General features: G+C 48.3%; 1 protein-coding gene across 1 annotated transcript; it reads left to right on the top strand.

Annotated features, from left to right (window-relative positions):
• Positions 1-620: 620 nt before the first annotated feature.
• LOC146197454 (uncharacterized) lies at positions 621-21,232 on the top strand. The gene is made up of 4 exons (XM_084597187.1): positions 621-887; positions 4,599-4,832; positions 18,210-18,461; positions 19,001-21,232. Exons 1-4 carry the CDS (start codon positions 621-623, stop codon positions 19,718-19,720), a joined length of 1,473 nt encoding a protein of 490 aa, XP_084453313.1. The 3' UTR covers positions 19,721-21,232.
• The last annotated feature ends 1,567 nt before the right edge of the window (positions 21,233-22,799 follow it).

Here is a 22,799-nt window from a genome sequence, read left to right as displayed (position 1 = left end):
CGAAGATTTCTCTTGCCAATTGGTCTTTACCGCTTCCCGAGATCTTGGTACGGTTTAGGAGGGGAAAGCAGTTTTTGCAGCTCTTGCAGTGCTTAGGCAAATGCTCATCAGTTTGTTGACGAAGTGAAGAGGCATGTTCACTCAGTGTCATAATTAGGCATCTTCCCGTCTGCCCAATGTACACACTCCCACTCCCAGTTCTACTCATTTCTGTCCGTTCTTGCTGACCCTTTAAGCTGGCCTAAGGCTGCCGCGCTTCGTTCCTGCTTCCAAGACGATCAACCAGGCGTACGCCTACAAAAGAGCAAAACTGCATTTTAGAAAAAATAATTCCCAATGGAATTAATTAGTTTGCTTGCGAAATTACTGCCCTGAAGTAATAAATTACATTACTATAATACTATAGACCAGAAAAATAATTCGTTACGTTACCAGTTGCCAGAAAAAGTAATTTTACAGTAATTTCATTAATTCGATTACTGCCATGTCTGTTCAGGTTAAAGATCTCCATTGGTTGTCGAAATTACACCGTAAGCCTCCACTACGACACTTCTGCGTCGCATATATGGACATGCGGCCTACGTTTTAGCTCGAGAGTCTAAATATGAACTCTCTGTCAGATGGAGATCCAGAGTCCGAGTCACGACTCGGCGTTCGCTGCTGGTGGTGTTCCGAGCCCGTCGATGCACGCCGACCTGAGTCAGCAGAGCTACCTTGCCGTTAGCCTTGCCGGATGCTACATCGGCGGCAGCGGCAGCTACGACGTGGCGACGCCAGCTGCCGGCGGTGAGCAGGCACCGAAGCACCAGCAGTTGCTGCCCCTACAGCAGTGTCCCGTGTGCGGCTGCCTCTTCCTGAACCAGTCCGAAGCCGACGCCCACATGCAGGCACGCTGTGCAACTCTCTACATTCATATGCGCCGCGAATCTCTAGATAAGGGTGACGTGTTACCTTTATAATGATGAGCAAGACCTTAATATACTGATTACCATGTGAGAGTATACCTACTAAATCGTATAGAAGCCGAAAAAATTAAATGTGGTTTAAATTAACTCTGGCTAACCGTTGTTGAACTGTCATAGCGCAACGGCGGATGCTTCTTTTGCCTGCAACATTATTCCCCCATCACGTCCTCAGTGTAAGGTGTTTTAAGCTCATCCTTTAAGAGCATGACGCGAGAGCGTAAGCTGCCAGCCCACATATAAATGAGAAGGGTTCAATCCTGCTGAACTGAAAAGGCATGGAGCGAAAGCATTGTTGTTGACTAAATAACTTATGGAACATACCCACGAAAGCATTAGCTGTTGGTGACCGAGCGTTCTCCTTCTTTTTCTTCTTGCTGTTCAAGGTTAAGCGTGGCCTCCGCCGGGACCACGCGACGACTCGAAACCTGGCGCAGCATTGCTATCACAATAAAAATTACTGACATCAGCTAGCGAGTGTAGTTGCGGTTGCAATCATGCAGGCTTTCTCGTCGTCCAACTCCCCTTCCCGGTCGGCAGTGTGCGACTTCTCTCAGGCTGCACTGGAACGCTTGCCTGAGGCTCAAAATTGGAAAAGCGTTTGTGAGCGTTTTAGCGATTGGTTTGGTTTATGTTTATGGGTTTTAACGTCCCAAAGAGACTCGGGCTATGAGAGACACTCTGTAGTGGAGGGCTCTGGAAATTTCGACCACGGGGTTCTTTTAACATCACGGACATCGCACAGCACACGGGTGCTTTTCTTTTCGCCTGGCATCGAAATGCGGCCGCTGCGGTCTGTATTCTATCCCGCATTCTTAGGTACACCTATCGAGCGCCATAACCTTGACAGCCAGTCCGCATTCTTAGGCACATCTATCGAGCGCCATAACCACTGCACTACCGTGACAGCCAGTCCGACCTTTGCTGTTGCGACTGTAGGAAGAAGGTAAAGAATAGGCAAGGGCCTGCTGGCTCTGTAGCCGAGCCACCTCCGATCCCTCGTGTGGACACAGTGGAAATTAAAGCGAAAGAAAAATCAGCTGCGGTTTAGCTCTGGGTAAACCTGGATGGAAGCGGAATCTTCTTTTGCCTGTTACATTATCCCCCTATCACGCCCTGTTACTATAGGACGCTACACAATTGGGGACACTTAAGCTCAGCCTTTAAGGGTATGATGCAAGAGCGTAAGCCATCAGCCCACATATAAATTCCCGCTTTAACCAAGACGTATGAAAGTGCCTGCGTGTCCTAAGAGTGACGTGAATGCAAAAGGTTATGGCAGGCTGGTTCTGATATCACAGTCCCATATGAAAGGAGCGACCCGAGTTGGAAGCTCCTGCCCGTGGCATAGTGGTAACGTGAATTCAAATGTCACAGCAGGCTGATTCTGATGTCACCCTCCCTCATGAAAGGAGAGGCCCGAGTTGGCGCTCTTTCAGGCACCTACCGACACTGACGCTGAAAGTTCGAGCTCGCTGGCGTAGTGAAGGTTTCGCTTCAAAAGAAGTGGGAGAGACAGACGCGCGGTCGCAACAGCCGTCGTCTGCCACCGAAATGGTGGCGGGGGCAATGACGGCTTAAAACATGTGCATCCATAGGTGGCAGACGAGCTCCCGCGGGGGCCCTTCTCATTCATAGCCCCGTAGGGCCAGGAGCAGGCACCCTCCTCCGCTCCCCGCAGTCCGACTGTTGGGAAAGAAAACACGCTGTACCCGTGTCAGTTGTTGTTGTGGCTGTAGGAAGAAAGAAAAGAAAACGCACGGGCCTGCTACTGGCTCTGTAGCTGAGCCACCTCCGCTGACAGCTACAGAGCCAGTAGCACGCCCGTGCATTTTCTTTTCCTTCTTCCTACAGCCACAGCAACAACAGCTTTGCCCGAGGGGTGTGGTGGCTGATTGTGGCTCTGATGGGGCTGGGACAGGTAGGTCAACGCCGCTTGCGGCGGGTCCTAGCCTGCCACCGAATTTTTGTCTGTTGTAGGCCGTTGTAGCTGTAGGACGGAAGGAAAAGAAAATGCATGGGCCTGCTACTGGCTCTGTAGCTGAGCCACTTTCGCTGCCTGATTGATTGATTTATAAGAAGGGAAAGACACGGTAACTGTCTCACTTGTTTTATGTGGACACCACAACCGCGCAGTAAGGGAAGGGAGGAAGGTGGGAGTGAAAGTGGAAAGAGAAAGTGGGGCCATAGTGGAGGGCTACGGGGGTAATTTCGACCACCTGCGGATCTTTAACGTGCGCTGACATCGCACAGCACACGGACGTCTCTTCGTTTCGCCTCCATCGAAACGCAGCCGCCGAGCTCGGGTTTGAACCCGGGTACTCCGGCACAGTAGTCGGGCGTCTTACCACTGCACCACACAGGCGGGGCACCTCCGCTGCCTCGTGCGGACAGAAGAGTGAAAGTAGAGAAGAAAGAAAAAGAAGATGGAGAGAAAGACGCGCGCCGCAATAGCCGTCGTCCACCACCTAAGCGGTAGAGGGTGCAATGACGGCCTACAATCAATAAAGTTTTTCACTCACCGATAAAAATTCGTAGGCAGGCCTACCGTCCCAGCCCCATAGGACCAGGAACAACCACCCTTCACCACCTCCCCTCTCCTTCCGTTGTAGGCCGTCATTGCACCCGCCGCCGCTTCGGTGGTGGACGACGGCTGTTGCGGCGCGCGTCTTTATCTCCCTTTTCTTTTTTTTTCTATTTTCCTTTCTGTCCACACGACGCAGCGGAGATGGCCGGCCCGTGTATCATTCTTTTCAGTCGCAACAACATCTCATAGCACACGGACGCCTCTCCGTTTCGCCTCCATCGAAACGCAGATGTCGGCAGTGGGAATTGAACCCGCCTCCGACACAGTAGTCAGGCATCTTAACCACTGCGCCACCGCGGCAGGGATGATTGTATTTTCCGTGTTTTGAAGCTTACGTGCTATTGCTAATGTCCGGCTTAACTAAGCGCGTCCTTGATATGATTTGAAAGTTTACTATTAGAACTTAATTTACTGGTCGCATAGTCGACATTCTGATTTCTGATGCTCGCAAACACTATTGCAACACTGTCAAAATGGCCATTTTACCTCAAAATACCTATTCTTAACATAGCTGGTCCCCCAAAACACCCGAAGACCGGCGACGGCGGAAAGATCATGCGACTGAGTATAAGGCTCTCATCTGTAAGCGGGAGCGAGGGTACTCTCTTCCACTGCAGTGCATATATTTATAAGGCATGCACAGCTCTTTGCGAATATTAATTTGGAAGTGGAAAAAGCGAAGGAAAGGAGAGGCTGCCATAAGCACTTGATCTCTCGGTATTTAAACCAAGAATAGCGTTATCCGGCATTACTATTCGACAGCTCTTGCAATAATTTTGCCGGCATGCATGCATGCTTTAGACAAGTGCCAGATCTGCTTACACACCACGCTTTTTCTATTGTTCCAAAGAGCTATTGCTATCCGAGCGCTTAGAAAAAACCATTCAAATTCAAACTTCCGCGGTGCTAGGTGACAATAAATATGAGTATTTTCTAAACATCATTTCCTTGATCTCGGTTCGTCATTATGGCGGCTACTATGACGTCGGTGCGAGCCGCTTATAAACCGGCTTCGGTATTTTTTTTTTTTTTTTTTTTTTTACGCTCAGACTCACGCTGCTGCTACTGCCGCTGCCACCGCCGCGGCCGCCACCGCAGCGGGTGAACTACAGATGACGCTACCGGAGGTGTGTCCGCTGTACCAGCCTGAACTTGCTGGCTGCCCGTCCTCGTCGTTTGACGGTCGCTGCTGCTGCCCCGTCTGCTGCAAAGAGTTCGACATGGCCAGCAACCTGCGCAAGCACGTGCTCGTCCACAAGGACAAGAGGATGCACGCCTGCCAAGTTAGCTGTTATCATTTCTATATTCTTACGATGGGAATTCCGATAGACTGCGAGGCGTAACTTCTCTGATATAGACTTCCAGAATACCCCAGCTCCCTACTGCAACATTCATGTCCCAACTCTTGACGTAATTCTGAAAAATCAAGCATATTCATAGTCCTCTTTTCGAAGCTGTTGCTTAGGGTTTCTGGCGCAGCTTAGGGTGCCTCGATGCGCGCGCCCTCTGCTCTCGCGGAGCGCGCGCGCATCAAGGCACCTAGCGCAGCTATTATTGCACCTCTCCGATTATCCCCCTCTGGCTGCCTGCTGGTTATGTGCGACCACAAACTGAAATCGAAGTGAAAACGAAGTTATAGTGGTTATAGCGTATTCACGAAGGGCTAACCATGCTCTCGGCCGCCATATTTTTTCCCTGGTTGCTCCGGCCACTTCCGGTTGGTGCCACAGCGCGTTCGTTTTTGAAGCGGAGGCTTCACTACGCCAGCGAGCTCGAGCTTTCAGCGTCAGTGTCGGTGGGTGCCTGCAAGAGCATGAACTCGGGCCTCTCCTTTCATGCGGGAGGGTGACATTGGAATCAGCCTGCCATGACATTTGAATTCACGTTACCCCTCATGCCACGCATGCACGTTCATAACAGGCATGAAAATGGGTTCAGCATAGAACGCCATGATGCGTTGAACGGAACGCTTGTTGTGTTCAATGGAACGCCCGGTCGCCCGCAGCCAAAGCTTTAGCACCACATTCGGTTCAGCATGCATTGAACTCGTAGTCAGGCTAGTCAGCGGCGCATTTCGGGCGAGCGTGTACTCGGCATTGGACAGGATTGGATTGGAATAAATTAGATTGGACCGGATTAGATTGACTCGACTGGACTGGTTTGGATTGGACGTGTTTGGATTGAATTGGACAGGATTGGTTGGATTCAGGTTATATGAAGTTTTAAGATAACCTCCTTTGGGTTGGATTCAAGGAGGTTATTGGTTGGATTGTATTTCACTGGAATGAGCTGTTGCCCCGCCGGGGTGGTGCAGTGGCAAGACGCCCGACTACTGTGCCAGAGTAACCGGGCTCGAACCGACCTCGGCGGCTGCGTTTCGATGGAGGCGAAACGAAGTGCGTCCGTGTGCTGTGCGATGTCAGCGCACAATAAAGATCCCCAGGGGGTCGAAATTACTCCGTAGCCCTCCACTACGGCTCCTCTTTCTCTCTTTTCCCTTTAACTCCCACCTTCCTCCCTTCCCTTACGGCGCGGTTCAGGTGTCCACAGAAACAAGTGTGACAGACACTGCGCCTTTCCCTTCCTGTGAACCAATTATCATTATGGAATGAACTGTTCTTGATTAAACTGGATTGGTTAGGATTACACTGGATTGGATGGTATTAGATTGGATTAGAAGAGCAGGCAGCCCAGCGCCAGGCACACAGGCCTAGCTGAGCTAAGACACGGCCAATTTTGTAAGGCGAAAGCCTTCCTATAGAAGGCTCATGTAACGAAATTTTGTGCTAGAGAGTTTTGCTCGAAATCTGTGTATGATATCAGATCTGTGCACGATATCTGTCGTATTCCGTGAGTTCTTGTCTAGCGCTCGTGCCATCTGCGATCCCACACTTGAACGCTCGCCAAGGAACGCCACGCGACAGGAGCGATGATATAACGTTCGAACTCGCACTTGCCGGAGAGTGTGATAGATACTGCGCCTTTCCTTTCCTGTAAACCAATTATAATTATATGTAGCACTGCAACAAACGCCGATAAGAGGCAAATGACAGCGGAGGAAGGGTAGGCTTTCGCCATTATCCTCCTAATTAAAAGACATCGAAGAGTCTAAGATTGCGTATTAGCGTGGTAGTGAGAGAATCAGAAAGAGGAAGTGTACGAAGAGTTTCTCTAATGTTGTCATAGTGAATGTTGATTTGACATCATTTGCAGCTGTCGCTATTTCGTGAGCACGTGGCATTGTATCTCGTCTCGCCATTCACAAGTGCAAATTCTCGCTTCACACGAAATTCACTTAGGATTCACAAAATATTCGGCTGCTGTCCGTGTAGCGTTCGCACGAGTGTGGTCGCAGATTCCAACTCTTGGCTGAGACGCGCCTGAATGCATGCACGTCATCACTGCGTATGAACCGCGATGCGAGCGTGTGGCACTTCTTTTGAAGCGAAAGCTTCACTACGCCTTGCATCAGCGAAGGTCAACCTGGGCGTCCGCTTGACTTTCAATAGACCAGCTGCAAAACCTAGAAGTCAGCTTCCCTGTGAGGCGGGAATTCCTGCACAATGGCTGCACAGACTTACTTTACTTTGGGATAATAGTTGGAAGCAGCGCTGGCACCCCTCGCCCATTCGTCGCAGCATTCCAGGTCCCCAATACTAAAACTCATTTCTAAAACGAAACGCTGTCGCACGCTATGCAGCGGTGACGTTTGCGGAAAGCACTTTGAGATCGATTGCACGGCCTTGCGCCTTGAAACCGTTATCACCGGTATAGCCTTTAGATTAGCCTTTAGATTAGATTACCGTCAACGCGGGGACGACTCGGCCGGCTGTTCGGTCATGGGTCATGGTTCGGCTCCGGTGGCCGCCGGCCCATGTGACCACGGTGTGCTACTTCCTGTCAGAAGCGAACTTCCTGGAAGTCAGCGGGCTGCTCGAGCCTCCGAGTTTGGTAAATCGAACAGGTCCAGTGACTCAACCCTCAACTTCCGAGTTAGCTAAGCAGTTTCTCTTCTCTATTTAAGGGACCTTGCCAATTTTTTAAACTTTTGCGAATCGCCATGCCGTATTTCGTACCATAATGCTTGCCAAGATCGAAATTCACGGCGTAAAGCATGACATTTGGCTACCGTTTTGGTTTCGAATTATCTGTATCGCTGCCGGTATGTAACAGAGACTCGCGTGCTCTCCAGCCATCACCGCCAACCTCCAATGCCGAACGTGCATATTGAGCCAGGGGCTTGCGCCTGACCTGTCGTCATCGTCTGTGCATGGGCCGCGGCAAGCAGTGACTGTAGGCGGTCTATGCTAACATTTTTTATACATAACCGACTCCACCACATGGGAGATCTGCATTATTACCTCCATCATTCCCACAGAAAGTTGATCGGCTAATGAATTTCTACATGATAGATGAATACATCGTCTGCGACCCACGCTGTTGTGAGGCACATCGCTCCGTGGTTTTAACCGGCGTAGCTATAATGTAGGCGGCTCGGTTCTGCCCTGTTCAGTTTCTCAATTCATCATTCCCCGCCGCATTCTCCAGCAAGGAAGGCATATATAAACTCATTACATATATCTTTAAAAAAAACGATTAACATGGCGAAATTTACTGAAAGAATTTAATCATACATACAAACTGCCCAAAACGACCTTTTAAATAACATTCTTGCTCGGCAGTAGTCGTATCTATAGATACGACTACTGCCGAGCAAGAATGTATAGGGAGGCATATGTCTCTGTCGCTCTCGGATTCCATGCAGAAACGGGAGCACACGATTTCTGGATGGTCCCATTAGGTTGTATAACAAGCAGCGACTTGTTAGTTTTGTTTTTACATGGCGCCTAACGACATCGACTCTATGTTTGAGGCACCACGCCGCTAAGGATCTAGCTGAAGCGCCGAATACTGAAGCAGATGATCCAACATGACATTCTCGATATGTACATTTATTATCTTCATTGTAGCGTGAGATGATAGCCTGGTCACGTTTCTTTCGTAAGGGGCAGCCAAGTAAATCAAAGTGGAGCGGAGCTGCGGAAGAAATATCAAACATAGCAGACGATGCGGGCGCGCGTCAACTTCGCCGCAAGATGGCGACTCTTTCCTCCAAGACAGACGGACTTTACTGTTCATTAGTGTTTCTGTATATGAAGGCATACAGTTTCTATATGTGTTAAGCAATATATGTTATAAATTAACACTGTTTTCCTTCGCTCCTCCGCGAGCTCGCCAAGATGGTGGTGTCATCTTCGTTTATGCAGTCTGCAGCGTGTAGCAGACGACAACCGTCATTATTGCTGGAAGTGTATTTGCGCCGGCATCTAGAACAGTCTTCTTGAGACGCAGACTCCCGCTTGTTGGAATAATTTTGTCCCGGAAGACTATTCCGCGGCTGAAGAACACGAAAGTAAGTCCTTCGATGGTATTTATCCTGTAATCGCAATGAGGGCGCTGGATTACGTCATGTGCGGGTGTAAGATGAGCAGGCAAACATGCCTCGGCGTGCGCGCTGTCCAAAGGTAATAATAATAATAATAATAATAATAATAATAATAATAATAATAATAATAATAATAATAATAATAATAATAATAATAATAATAATAATAATTTCTTCGCATAGCGCATGCGAACAAATTGCGATCACTTGGATGTCCCACGTGTTATACATAGGCAAGGCTACCAGTGCAGCAAGAGAGGTGAAATGCAAAGCTGGAACGGCAGCAAATTAGGAAGCGAAAGCACTTTAAGCTTCATAGACTTTTAACGGAAGCTAATTCCTGTATACCGTGGCCATCACAGAGATGTATTAATTGTGATCCGTTTTGCGGTTAAAGCGCATTTTTTAGCAGCGACAGAATTTATGGTGGTGGAGGGAAGGAGGCAAAGGGTTAGATCACAAGTTGGGTTTTCGAAAAAGAAAATAAATAAATTTTAAATGACTGCAGCAGCCTGCTATGAGGGACGCTGTACTGGGAGGCTTCGGTTTGTGTCGTGGAATTAAATAGTGCTGCCTAATTGGAAAGCATGTAGCGATGCCAGAACCTCGCTGAAATTTTCCCAGATTTCACCATAATCTAAAATTTCCATAAAGTGCGCAAAAATGAGCAAGAATCAGCTGTCATTGAACGTTCGTTTGATTCAAATAAACCCATCCATATATGTCATTCAGCCTCCAATCATATACTTGTGTTAGATGTCTGACCGGAACGTATATACATATTACACCGCCGGCGATAATGAATTTCACTCGGAACATATCTCCCGGGAGGCCGGTGTTGTGCGAGTCATCCAAAGTTCTCAGCGACGCCTTGTTTCTGTACTTTGTGTTCAAACACTTCACTGAAGACCCGCTGTTAAAAGTCGTCGTTGTATAGTAGCGTGTTGCGCCAGGCATCGAGAGCCATGCATCGCGGCTGCTCCGGATTAGGAAGGAAAGTAGGATGGAGACGGGGAGTAGGAAAATCAAGGGAAAGCTGAATTTACATATTTTCAATATTGCAGGGTTACAAAAACCAACAAATTGAGAGCTAAGACGGCTGCTGCGAGCCGCTCAGGAATCGCCTTAGAAATCTACCCTCGACGCGAGTGTTGGACCTTTTTAGTAAATAGCCTTTCTTGTCATTTTCCCGCCTTTTCCCGTCAAATCACGGGAACAAGTTCGTGGACGTCGTATTTGGACGGGATCAATGACGCCCCTTGGCTCGATTTCTCAGGTGACCGAGGTCTGGCATCCTTTTCCGGCGTTCCTCTCTACATCGTCTTCTTTGGCCGAGTCGCTGCATGGGACAAATCTCACGAAAGTCTCATCTCCTCAGGCCACCTCCTCGCTGGTTTTTTTCGATGCGGTTTTTTGTCAATGCGGAGCCGATGACCCAAGGGCGGTTCAGTACCTCCTCCGGAACCCACGACGTCGAAGGAGAGGAGCGCGGGTGCAGCGACTTTCCGTTTCTGCTGCGCTGGGTTCTGCCTAAATGGAACCAACTGATGATGCTGGTACAGACATGGTGTAGCGAAGGCACGAAAAAGAATGCGGTCGGTCAGATTTGATGTCTCCGGGCGTAGTTGCGGGCGCAGCTGCTCTTTCGATGGTGGTCGCATGAGAGGAGGAGGAGGAGGACAGAACATTTATTAGACGCGAGTACGCGGAGATGTCCCATTGTATCATGGTCCCACATTGTCGTCGTGGGTTGACTAAAGTGAAACTGCCTTGGCGGAGGCAGACAGGAGGTAGAGGGTGCCGGGATAGAATCGAGATACAACACCGCTCTACCACTGTGTTTGACACTGGACACGAAAGACAGGCCATTTTTACCCGTGATCCACGACATTTTCATCGAAAATTTTTACTCAGAACTTTGCAGAATCTTCTGGAAGCTTGCCGCCGAAGGCTGCCTCCGCATTCCAGCGATGCATAACAATTCTGTACGTTACGTACTGCACTAACGTCCAGGTTTTCATTAAACAAATGGTGAAGTGGAAGCTGCAAAATAGAGACTTGCAGTTTGAGACACTGGATCGTGAAGGTGGAAGTCCACTCGTGCCTTGGATGAGTTCTTCGAGGACGTTCTTCGAGGAGGAGAGTCAGAATTAAGTCTCGCAGTAGAAGGGAGACAGAGCCGGCTTGTACTCCTTTGAGAATGGGGAGGGCTCGTATCCTGAACGAGCCAACTGAACGAGCCAACATATGCGTCGCGCTTTCTATGCGGCCTATCGCCACGCGCTTAATGAGCCATATGGTCTGCTGGATCGAGGTCGACAACCTGCCCAACGTTTTACCCGTTGCGTCCGTCGGATTGTATTGTGTAACACCTCCAGCACCCGTACGATGTCTTCCTCGGGGATTTAATTTCCCTGGATTTTCGGGTGTTTCCAGTTCGGCTTCGTTTTGCAAGCATTACCAGTGACAAGCAGTTCTGACTTTTGTAGGGAGCATTCCAATCCTAGTCAACGGGTGTGGGTGTGAATGTTCGCCGCCTCTATCTGCCTGACCGATCTCCGACTCGTCCACATGGTGACGTTTTCAGCATATAGGGTGTGTCTAATATCTCATATGGCATCAAGGTTTTTAGGGAGCCGGTGAGGGGGTCTCGGACGCGGGTGCCAACAAAGACACGTGATGAGGCGCTGGGTGCGTATCAGGGAGATTGCCAATTGTTACAAAACGCTTAGAGTGAGCCGGTCTCATCCGTACGTTTTTCTCAGTCGAGAATTAACAGCTAGACGTAGCGACGACTGCAAATTCGGTTGCAACCAAACCCCTGAGTGCCAATATCTTTCCCGACATATACAAAAACCGTACTGCGAAATCTGCATCGAGACTGCCACCTTAAACATTAGAATAATTGCTCGTATTTAGTTCATATAGACCAGAATTTATTTCACCTTGAATGATTTTTACTCAAGCATTTTCATGAGGATATAGTTGACTTGCGATATCACACATGGGAGTTGAACTCGTAGTCAAGTCAGAAAGCACATTTATAATTTCTAAGTGGCACCAACAAGTCCACTTCGATATCACGATTCGACATTCTGCATAGGATTCTCAATTTTTGTTGCACCGGAAGTACATCAGCGTCTGAAAAGGAAGTTAAGGAAAGCAAGCGGCCTTACACAGGAAGTTAGCTTTGAACATCGCGTGTATGAGGCGGGACATCAACGCGAGTTTCCGTTTCCGTTTCCAGTTCCTTTTTCTTTATTTTTTTTCTTACTTCGCATTTCGTCCTTTTCTACGACAATTCTTGCCTACCTGTTGCGCCGTCAACTGGCATGAGGACCCCAATAAAGTCTTCAGAAAATATGCTTCAGGAAGAATATTTTGCACAGCAATGGGACGACACTAGCAGATGACATAACATCGCTATGCCCAGCACGTACGAAGCCTTGTGTTCTTTTATCAAATGTCGTCCCGCGCGTATGGCGCTAGCGTCGTTGTATAGTGCACGTTCCTGCACTCTAAGCCCAAGTAATACTGCCATAAAGCTTTGTAGAGGTAAAAATTATAATCAGTGATTTCAAGTCCGCTGCCAACAGTTATGTCAAACGGAGAATATCAAAAGAAGCAAAGAATACATTAAATATAGGCTACTCGGAAAAAGACATTCAAAAGATAGGGAAATTAAAAGTTTCACGTGAGCTCGCCCGGGGTCTAATTTTCCGGGTGAGCCCGGGCCCCCACGTGATAGCGGCCGGGATCGACTACACAGCTTTCTCTCATCCAACCGGCTGAACACGCCACCCGGACCCAAGATCTCCGAGCCGCCGTTTAATCCTACTCTGCTGGAAAATAAAGTTATTTCTATTAATCAACCAATCACGCTCGAAGCATCCGGCCCACGACTGTCTCACTTTTGTTTTTTTTTTTTTCCCCGACAGGAATAGGTATTTATCTGTAATGTGTGCAGCCGCACGCAGTTGGTTCTACGTTGTGCGAGAGTATCATACTATATCTTATCTCTAAAGAGCGCTGCTGGGAGACGCAGGCTTTCGACCGCCGAGCTAGCGTTGGCCGAGCCCGCCTGTTTCTGTCGCCGCAGCCGATTATTGTCCTTTGTTGTGGGCCCTGTAAAAAGATTCGCTGAAAGCAATTCGCTACATTCCTGACTCCTGGACTGGCATCGGCACATCCCAACATCTGTTGCAGGTGCTGCATTGTAAAGCCGGCATATGCCATTCCGAAGATCGAGTCTCTCTGACAGCAGCTACTCCTTGAGCCTCGGCTCCAGCTCCCGAAAAAGTCCTTGGCTGCCCACGCAAAAGAAATGAAAACTCTTCCAGCGAGTGGACCGGAGCATGACGGATGTAAACAAAGCTAGATTTCTATAATGCGACGCTTCGGAATCACTTCTTGCCGGCCTCGTGAGAAACCCGCCAAAAATTTGCTGAACTCCACGAGAAGCATATCCGCCATTAAAAAGACCTTCGACGCCCAGCCTCGGGTGTGCAACCTCCCGTCATCCGTGTTATCTGGTCTGTGCATTTTATCCGTTGACCTGTATCTGTGTAGTTGATCCGTATGGCTGTATCCGCGCAGTTTATCCGTGTGTGTGAAGTTTACACAGACGCTGCGACCAGCGTCAGCGATTTGCGGGAAATTATACGTGAAGTTGTTAGGGAGGAACTTCGTTAACTGCTGCAGCCTTCTTCGTAACCAAGCCGCGTCTCTCATTGCTGTCGTACGCGAAGAAGTACGAGTACTTCACAACAGGCGCATTGGCACTCTGACCGCCACAAGCTACACGACCGCGTTAATTAGCTCGGCTCCTCCATCACGCCATCAACCTGATGTGCTAACACGCCGCCCGTTCGCACCTGCCCGTACCACTTACGGACTACCCGCAAGTCCTCAGAAATGTGACACATTGAGAACGACTCCTCCTATGCTTTCATTGAGGTGAAGCCGGACACATACTGCGACACTGCCCTTTCACGGTTCCTCATATGATCCCCGCCGCTACCGCGACCCGGACAGCGACCTGGTGATGTCGAAAACTGCTTTACCACGCCAGAGCTCGCCTAGCCGTTGACCAAGGTCTCTTTCGCCGCCATCCTTCCGTTTCGTACCGTCATGTCGCAGTTACGGAGAGTCCACCCGCGGAATTTCCCCCGCTCCCGGAAGGGCAACTGAAAGGAAAAAAGCATAACAAGCTACCTTGGGCGATGAAGCTGCTTCATAGCGAAAACTTTTGCTTATGTAACCCTGTGTGATAGAAGCATTGTTACTGCTATGTTTCTTTCATATATGGTCACTGTCGCTTTTTGTACTGCATATATATATATATATATATATATATATATATATATATATATATTTTTTTTTTTTTTTGCCAAAAGATTAGGAATGCAACATACCGCCACCGTTCCGATCTCGGTACCTGCAAACTTAGCCATGTAACATGGTCTTATGGCGTCAAACACATTGACGACCTGTCAGCGCTCCGTCATGTTACCTGCAATAGCCAACTGCAAGCTCGACCGTGTCACTCGCGCGATGTTACGCAATCCATCAACCAATCACTGTTTGTACTTGCCATCTGCCAACTGCCATTTTCCGGAGCACCTGTCAATGGGGGATTTCATTTTCTCCACTAGGCCACCTGCTAGCCATGGCAGCTAAGATTTAATTGAATTTCGATCCGCTTCAATATATACAACTGATTATGGTGGCTGGCGGTCGATTGTTTTATGAGGCGTTTCCCTAACCATGGATCTCCTATGCTTTCACATTAATTCATTTGATTGTGGCAGGTGAGAGTTGGCAGGTGGTTTTATGATGACAACTTATGAAGGACGCCGCCTTTGCGATCCAATGATTATTCCCATCCGTTTATAGTGACATTCTTACAGGTTAACTTCATGACTCTGCTTCCCGCCTTAGTATTTTCTTGAAATTGTACCCATCGCCCCTCTTTAATAGGACTTGTGTGGGCGTTTATGCATCAAGGCGGTTTTTGACACTGATTCTGTCTGGCGTAAATACATGGATAACGATATTTTTTCGCCGTCATTGTATTGTGTGTTCCTTGGCTTCAAGGGTAATGATGTGCAGTCCACAAAATATCGATTTCTGCGTGCACCGCAGAAAAAAAAAAAAAAAAAAAAAGTGGGGTTTTTACTTTTTTAGTTTCAGTTACTTTAATGTCTTACCTTAATAAATATACAGCTCAAATACGAAAAAAAAAAATAAAAAAGAAGGAAGGTACATAATCAGTTCAGAGCTTAAAGCGGAAAAGAAATATCTTCGTTACCTAAACTACGAGGTGTGCCTCTTTGTGTGTAACTTTTATGGAGCGATTAAGCCCGATGCGTCACCTACAAAGTTTTGAATTCTATTTTCCAAGGAACGCATCGTTTCCAACAGAGGCCTCCCCAAGAACCAACGCGTGTCTGTCCACCTGTTCTAAATGCTTTTCTTCGCTGTTTGCAATTTGACGATCTCAGCTATTGAAAGCTACCCCGCGTTTTCTTACCTTTGTGCGATAGCCACTGCTTACTTACTTGAATTTCTCTTCAGTCATATGTACTACTTTAAACGTGTTTCATAATGTCTGTCTCGTCGTTACGAATGTATGTTGCGAACTCAGCGTTTGCAAGCAGCTGAATTTGACGAATCTTTGAAATGCTTGCTGATGACATAGGCTATTATCTTCTTCTTTTTTTTTCCCCCCTTCAGAGAGCATGGAGACATTTATTTGGAAATTTGGTCTTTACCGGCCAGTTAATAATGTCGCTACTGTGCAGAGAAACGCCCTGCCGTGAACATTTGTTTTTTGATCACATAGGCCTTCACTAACATGTAGCCAGGGAAAAGACGGAAAGGAATCGCGGCCTCGCAATCTGTTATCCGCTGGTTTGTTCTCAGGCTTTCTTCACTCCGTCGGAATTAACGAACAAACAGAAAAATATCCTTTTACGTGCGCACATGCGGCCTTCTGACTCCATCAGTCTCTCATTACCCATGGCATTCCAGAAACTTCGCAACGGCTAGGATTTCGGCAGAATGAATATAAAAGCAAAATAACAGCCCTGTTTTCGGAGCTTTCGAAGCGCAACAACAGAAACGATCCGTTGCCCGTTCCGCCGGAGGTCACCCTCTCCTGCCACTCAGCTCTCTCTCTCCAGACGGCGGTAACAGCGAGCTAAGCGAGCCGAGCCACGCGGCTCTGCAGCAGCCTCCCGGGTAGACGCCTGATTGCGCATGCGTCAGAGAATTACGTCATGGCGCCGCGCATTTATTTTTTTTTTTTTTTCTTTTGCTATGCGGCACTTCCTCCGCACTCGGCTGCGACGCTAACGTTTGCAGCGTTCGCGCCGGCGTAGCTCGCTTGTCTGCGAACGGAGACGACGTGTCTGAAGCATGATGTCACGACACCACCTACAGCAGAATGATCTAACTAGCGCTGTAGGCACGTAAACTCGCGAGAGAATATTTGGTCAAGATGACCATACAATACAACCTTCGCTGAAGACCTCTCCCTTAAGTGCGGCTAATTTCATTTATATTCGCGCGAATCCTACCTTGCTTGTGCGATATCATTTGTGCTTTTAATTTCGTTCAGCAAAAAAGAAAAAACAGCACAGTTGAAACCGTACTCCTACTTCGCCGTATATCGCACGTGGAATGCGAGGTTTCTTTAAAACCCCATTTCGTTTTTCTGAGTTTCGTAAACCTTACTTGCTTAAAAGGATTGCTTCCACAGAGCTTGGAGCTCGTAAAAAGGGCAAAGAAAAACTGAACAGCGTGTGCTCACGCACGCGTGACAAGAATGAGTGCTGTCCGTTTCTGATCACGTATAGGTACGCGTCACATCTTGGTGAGCACCGACAATGAACTTATACCAGGCACGTGTCCGCAACCAAAACAATAAAACGTTTTCGGTTTGTCGAAAGCGCGCTCCATCAAACTTATTAGTGTCATTCGCCTAGTCCTGATACTCCGAGGGGCTAAATAGTACGGAGAAGCGCGTCTGTGTGCACCACGTGTGAATTTGAGCAGACGACTAGTATTTGTTGACTCACGTGATCTTGGTGTGCGCCATGCGCTCATCAATGACGTCACATACATATTGTTGCACCTGAAAATCGAAACCGAAACTTCTTTGTATACAAAGTTCGCTTATGATTCACGGTTGGAGCCCGATGCATGTTCTCGAGTAATTAGTATAAATATCTTCAGCTCATCCAAAGTCCGCATTTCGGGAAGACTATTTTCCGCCTCCACTTCTTTAATTTGGGGGCTGAGTATACACCAGTACAGTCACATTGTTCGAGTTTATAGCGAGTGCCATAGTGTTATATGCATGCAAGCAACGATTACAGATAGAATTCACGATTTGCAGTTCTGTCTGTCGTCGATAGCCGACAGCCGATCATGGTGCCTCTTATCTGGAACTCGATGAAACGATGAAAGACATTTATAATTAAAGTACTTATTCCTATGCTTTTCTGCTTCACAATACCTTTGGGATTAATTACCTACACATCCTACTTGTGCTCAGCTCAGGCGTCCTCCATCATCATCCACACCGCTCGATCAAGATACAAGATTTATACATTATTTTCCTGTCCCCCCTCCCCCAAACTCTTATACTTCCCAACCTCTTATACCTGGCTATCAAACCAAACAAAATACATCCTACAGCTGGCCTCTTTGTTCCGTTGTCGTCGCCGTCAAGGAAAAAAAAAAAAAAAAAAAAAAAAAAAACCATAAGTGCTAGGTTTTTAACGTAGTTATAAACCGAGTAAGACGTGCGAAAACTTTTGCGCACAGATGGACTGAGTTGATGGGAACGACGACGTGCAGTGCACTGCGCGAAAGTTTGTTATTTCTGCATGGGGGAGATCGGTTGCGTCGATAGGTAATACGTTCCCCATCTGATCGCTTCTCATCAGAAATTTTTTGCGCTCAAATCCGCTCCAACCACTGTGTGTGTGTGTGCACGCGCGTGTGTGTGTGTGAGAGAGAGAGAGAGAGAAGGGGGAAGAGAGAGACAGACAGAGAGCGCACTACAAGCGGACGCACAAACGTTAGACGATCTTGCAGGACTCTGAACCTTTCGCACACACACACACACACACACACACAAAAAGAAAATTCTTGAACTTGTTGGCCGGAGCCGATCCCATTCTGATCTACACTGACTGCGGTGCAGGTGTGCGGCAAACAGTTCGCCGCATCGTCAAACCTGAAGGCGCACATGGTGGTGCACACCGGAGAGCGGCGCTTCCGCTGCCCCGAATGCGGCAAGGCGTTCGCCACCTCGAGCAACCTGAAGACGCACTCGGTGGTGCACACCGGACGGCGGCCCTTCCAGTGCGAGCTGTGCCTGCGCGAGTTCTCCGTCTCCTCAAACCTCAAGTCGCACATGTTCATCCACACCGGCGAACGGCGCCACGAGTGCCAGGTTCGTCTCAAGGGCACCCGCACAACTTTTTGCAGGAGGCAGGGGGAAACAATGGACAGCAGACGATATGCATCCATCAAAAAGGCACTATTTGTGGCTTAGGAACTGTGCAGACCAAATGAAAGTTAGAAATGGCAAAATAGCGTCGGGCTTAGAGAAGGCACTTTGGATTCTACTAATGGAAAAGGCATTAAATTTAGAAAAAAATGTGCGAACAAGCGCGCGAATTCGGTGCTTCCGATACGAAGGTCGTCCAGCCTGTCATTTTTACCCTTATTGCACTGAAGGGGAATCTCATGGTCTGAAACAGAAGTAAGACACCTATTTCTTTATTTTATGCCAAATTGTGCACATATTTCGGTGCGTACTTGCTGTTCCAGTACACTAGTGTAAGTGGATATGTATGTACACCATAAGAGGGATGTCGCTTGGCTTGCGCGTCTTTTATGCGCTATTTTTCCCGCGCACTTCGAGCCTGATGATGGAAACTCCTTCATGCTTGACCTAAGGCCTCTGTCTGCGCGCCGTTGTGCACGCAGGTGTGCGGCAAGCAGTTCACCTCCTCGAGTCACGTCAAAGTGCACATGCTGACTCACTCAGGCGAGAAACCGCACCAGTGCGACTTGTGCCCCAAGTCTTTTGCTGCGCTAAGCAACATGAAGGTGCACCGAAAGATCCACTTGGGTCAGAAGGACCATGCGTGCGACTCCTGCGGCAAGTGCTTCATCACGTCTAGCGACCTGAAGGCGCACCGCGCCAGCCACACGGGCGAGAGGCCGCACGAATGCCCCGTGTGCCACGAGCGGTTCGGCAAGCGCTCCAACATGAACTCGCACATGCTGACGCACACTGGCGAACGGCCCTTCCAGTGCCAGCACTGTCACCGGCGCTTTTCTAAAGCTTTCGCCCTTCGATCGCACACTACCAAGCGGCACCCTACTGAGGAGTCCGCCATCGCTTCTGCATTCAAGGCAGACGGGCCACACGCTGAAGACGGCCTTCCGGTGCCATGTGGTCTCTTGACCATTGCCGAAGACATTCGCCCTATCCGCACCCCTGGTGCCAAGACTGCGAAGCCTACCACGAGCCCACGCGCTTTAGGGTTTAAAGCCAGCGACGCAGGGGCGACCATCGGTGACCCCTGGCACGTTGTCCCGTTTGCGATGAGTAATGAGGGTGGTAGGCCAGTGTTGGCTGGAGAGACGATCCATTGTGATGGTAAGACCTCGTTGCAGGAGAATGCGCGTGACGGTCACTAAGGAGAGGGCAGTCGATTTAGAGCCTTTAGCGACTAGCTGAAACCTGAGAGAGAGATTTAAGACTGCGCACGTTATCTACAGGGGCATCCAGGTGGCCCAGGCTTACATTACGCGACGCTGATGGTTCCAGCTGCGGTATAAAGGTTCCTGGTGCTACTGCTGTTGTTAGGACTTGCGGTCATACAGCGACTGGCGTTATATATAACCAACTCCCCATTTGCACCATGCACAATCGACGCGGTTTACTCGGTACTTGGGCATCGGACATCTGACGACATACTCTTAGAACGTCAAGAGCGGACCGCTTGTATCTGAAGCCGGTGCAGTTCCAGGATACAAACGCGAGTCGAGGACAGCTACTTTCAATAGCCTGAAGCCTACCCGCAGCGCGAACGAAATACATGACAGACTTTCCAGCGTGCTCGGAAAAGTTCAGAGGTGAGGTCACACTGCCCATTACTGCTGACAGCTTTTCCAGTCTCCTCGCGAACCCGGCGTTAAACAGGCCGCTGCTCCGTCAACGAGCAAACCACCATATTGAAAACTTGCAGCATGCCATTAGGTTCTTGCACCGTGAATGCAATACGTGCGCTCGGGAAAATGGAAGCGTGTATACAGTTGTCCGGAGGAGAGGGGGAAATGTCAGCAGTGCGTGGAATTTTCCATCAAGAACAGCTGCACTGGGTCATGTGTTGTGGGTATCGATGCAGCGAAGAAAACGGAACCTCCTTTTGCAAGTCCAGTCGTTGTACGCTTTGTTTCGTGTCCGAACACTGTGTGTTTTGCATGGCATCTTCTTTTTGTATTCAAGCAATCATCTAGTCATATATGTTCTACATGTGCTCTTGGAAAATTGTTTGTGTTCCATGCCACGTTGTCATTGTCTTTGTTTTGAACAAATAGAAATTCCGGGCCTAGCTTGAGTGCTTCTTTGTTCATGCCGCGGACTATGTACGTTTAAACGGTAGAATTTTAGACTTCATGTACTATCTGGCTATGAGAGACACCGCTATGGAGGGCTCTGGAAATTTCGACCACCTGGGGTTATTTAATGTGCACTGACAACACACAGCCCAAGGGCGACTTGCTTTTCGCCTCTTGGTTTGAGGTGAATGGTAATGGTTGCAGGGAGTTATGCAAATTACTGGATTCTTTTTCGTTTTGCATACTTGAATAATTAGTCATTAACTAATTAACGTAGATAAGTCATCGAGCGCCAGGACAATGAGAATCACTTATCTACTGGCTAGTAGTTTTTCTTTCCGCATACTTTAATTAGTCCCTATTAATTAACGCATTGAAGTATAGTTACTGAATGCCACGAAAATGAGAAGTACTTGTAGCTGGACGTGTTGGGGCATGTTCAGGAAGACACAGGGGCGCAAAATGAGGTACACGGACGTCGAGAGGGAACAGGAAAATTGTCCGACACTAACGGTTTCGATAAGAGTTCACAAAAATGACAGCGCGCGAAGTTTAAAAAATACCACGTGACAGCGTGCTCCGCGCATCGCAGTCACATGCGCTCTCATCCCGCGACTTGAGTTCCAGATTCGTACTTTTTTCACTGCCCGCAATACCTCCTTCCGTTCCTGCAGTTGGTTCTAAGACAAGCGCAGTGGCTGTAGTCGACGCGCACGAAAAAGCGCTCTGTCATCAGCAGCTCAAAAAGTTCGCTGACGCACTCGCGATCGGCAGCAAAAAGATGCTGTCGTGCGCAGCGAATCTGAGAGCGCGGATGAGAGCAGTCGCAGAGTGCTCAGTCATGGCGTATTTTTTAAACTGAACTAGTTTCCATATCTGCCGAATGAAAAGAGCTACTTATGGCACCCATGTCGGAAGCATCTGGGTCAACGCATTTTCGCGGCGCACCATTCATTCCTATTCACATCCGAGAGTTTCTAGCAGTAATACAGTTAAGTATAGTTTATGTCGACTAATTAACCTAGTCGGTAGAACGGATAAACGTTGGTACTTCAGATAAATCCCAAGAACTGTGACTTGATTTCAGTTCGAAAGAATGCTTAGGTCCATCTCAGCTGGGTCAACCGTTGTACTGGGTGCGAAGAAGTAAGATAAAAACAGTTTTTTTTTTCCAATCATATAGTATAGTTAAGCTGCTGATGCGGACTGTGTGTCGGAAATTACGTTAGTGCATACTGCCCTGTGTTTTCGTTAACCTTGACATATGGACTTCTTTATTACAATGAAACGATAATTAAAACGTCCGCAGGACATCTGCTAGATGTGCAAAGCGAGATTCAGTAAATACTCCGATCTCCGGACCCGCTAATCCAAGTATACGGAACATCATGCGTGCAACCCAGGTCTTTAGAGCCCAAGGACTACAGACCATAACATGGAAGCCGTTGTCTTCGGCAAATAAAAGTGTCCTCATCCTCAGTTACAGCTGCGAATTAATAAGAATGATAGTGTGAGCACTATATGGCGCTTCATCTTTCTCACGGGTGAACTTTCTGCTTCATCTTCATCCTGCTCTCTTGTAGATGCCCGTCGTCATCGCCGAGTGTGGTTCGCTACGGTGTGCTACCAGAGCTTCAAGTCTCCAATAAACCTGCATGATCCGCCAAGCCCGTCCTTACAATAATAATAATTGGTTCGCAGGAAAGGAAAAGCGTAGTATCGGCCACACTTGTTCTGTGGACACCTGAACCGCGCCCTAAGGGAATGGAGAAAGGTGGGCGTAGTGGGGCGTCTTAACACTGTACCACCCACGGTAAGGTATTACGATTTTACGATTAACTGTCATAGCACTACTTCTGCCACAACGACGCGAAAACCAGGGAATGTCACTGCAGAATCCCCGGAGCGAAGAGGTGTCAGTGGTAGCGGACGACGGCTTGTCTTGCTTCGCTGTCACTGCAGATGATGTGATTATCCGGATTATCCGGAATAGTCGGTAAGCACCCTGAAAAAAAAAAAAAAAAAAAGAACAAAAAGGAAAAAAAACAGTATAAAAAAATTACTGGCTACCAAATGCAATTCCTTTGCGAAATTCGAGTTCTGGGGATTCAACGGTTTTTATGTCATGCGTATAATTGTGCAAAACGCTTTAAAC

The sequence above is a fragment of the Amblyomma maculatum genome, chromosome 3, assembly GCF_055883805.1.
Source record: "Amblyomma maculatum isolate TAMU_Amacu chromosome 3, ASM5588380v1, whole genome shotgun sequence".
NCBI lineage: Eukaryota > Metazoa > Arthropoda > Arachnida > Ixodida > Ixodidae > Amblyomma > Amblyomma maculatum.
This window is presented reverse-complemented; position numbering and strand designations above follow the sequence as displayed.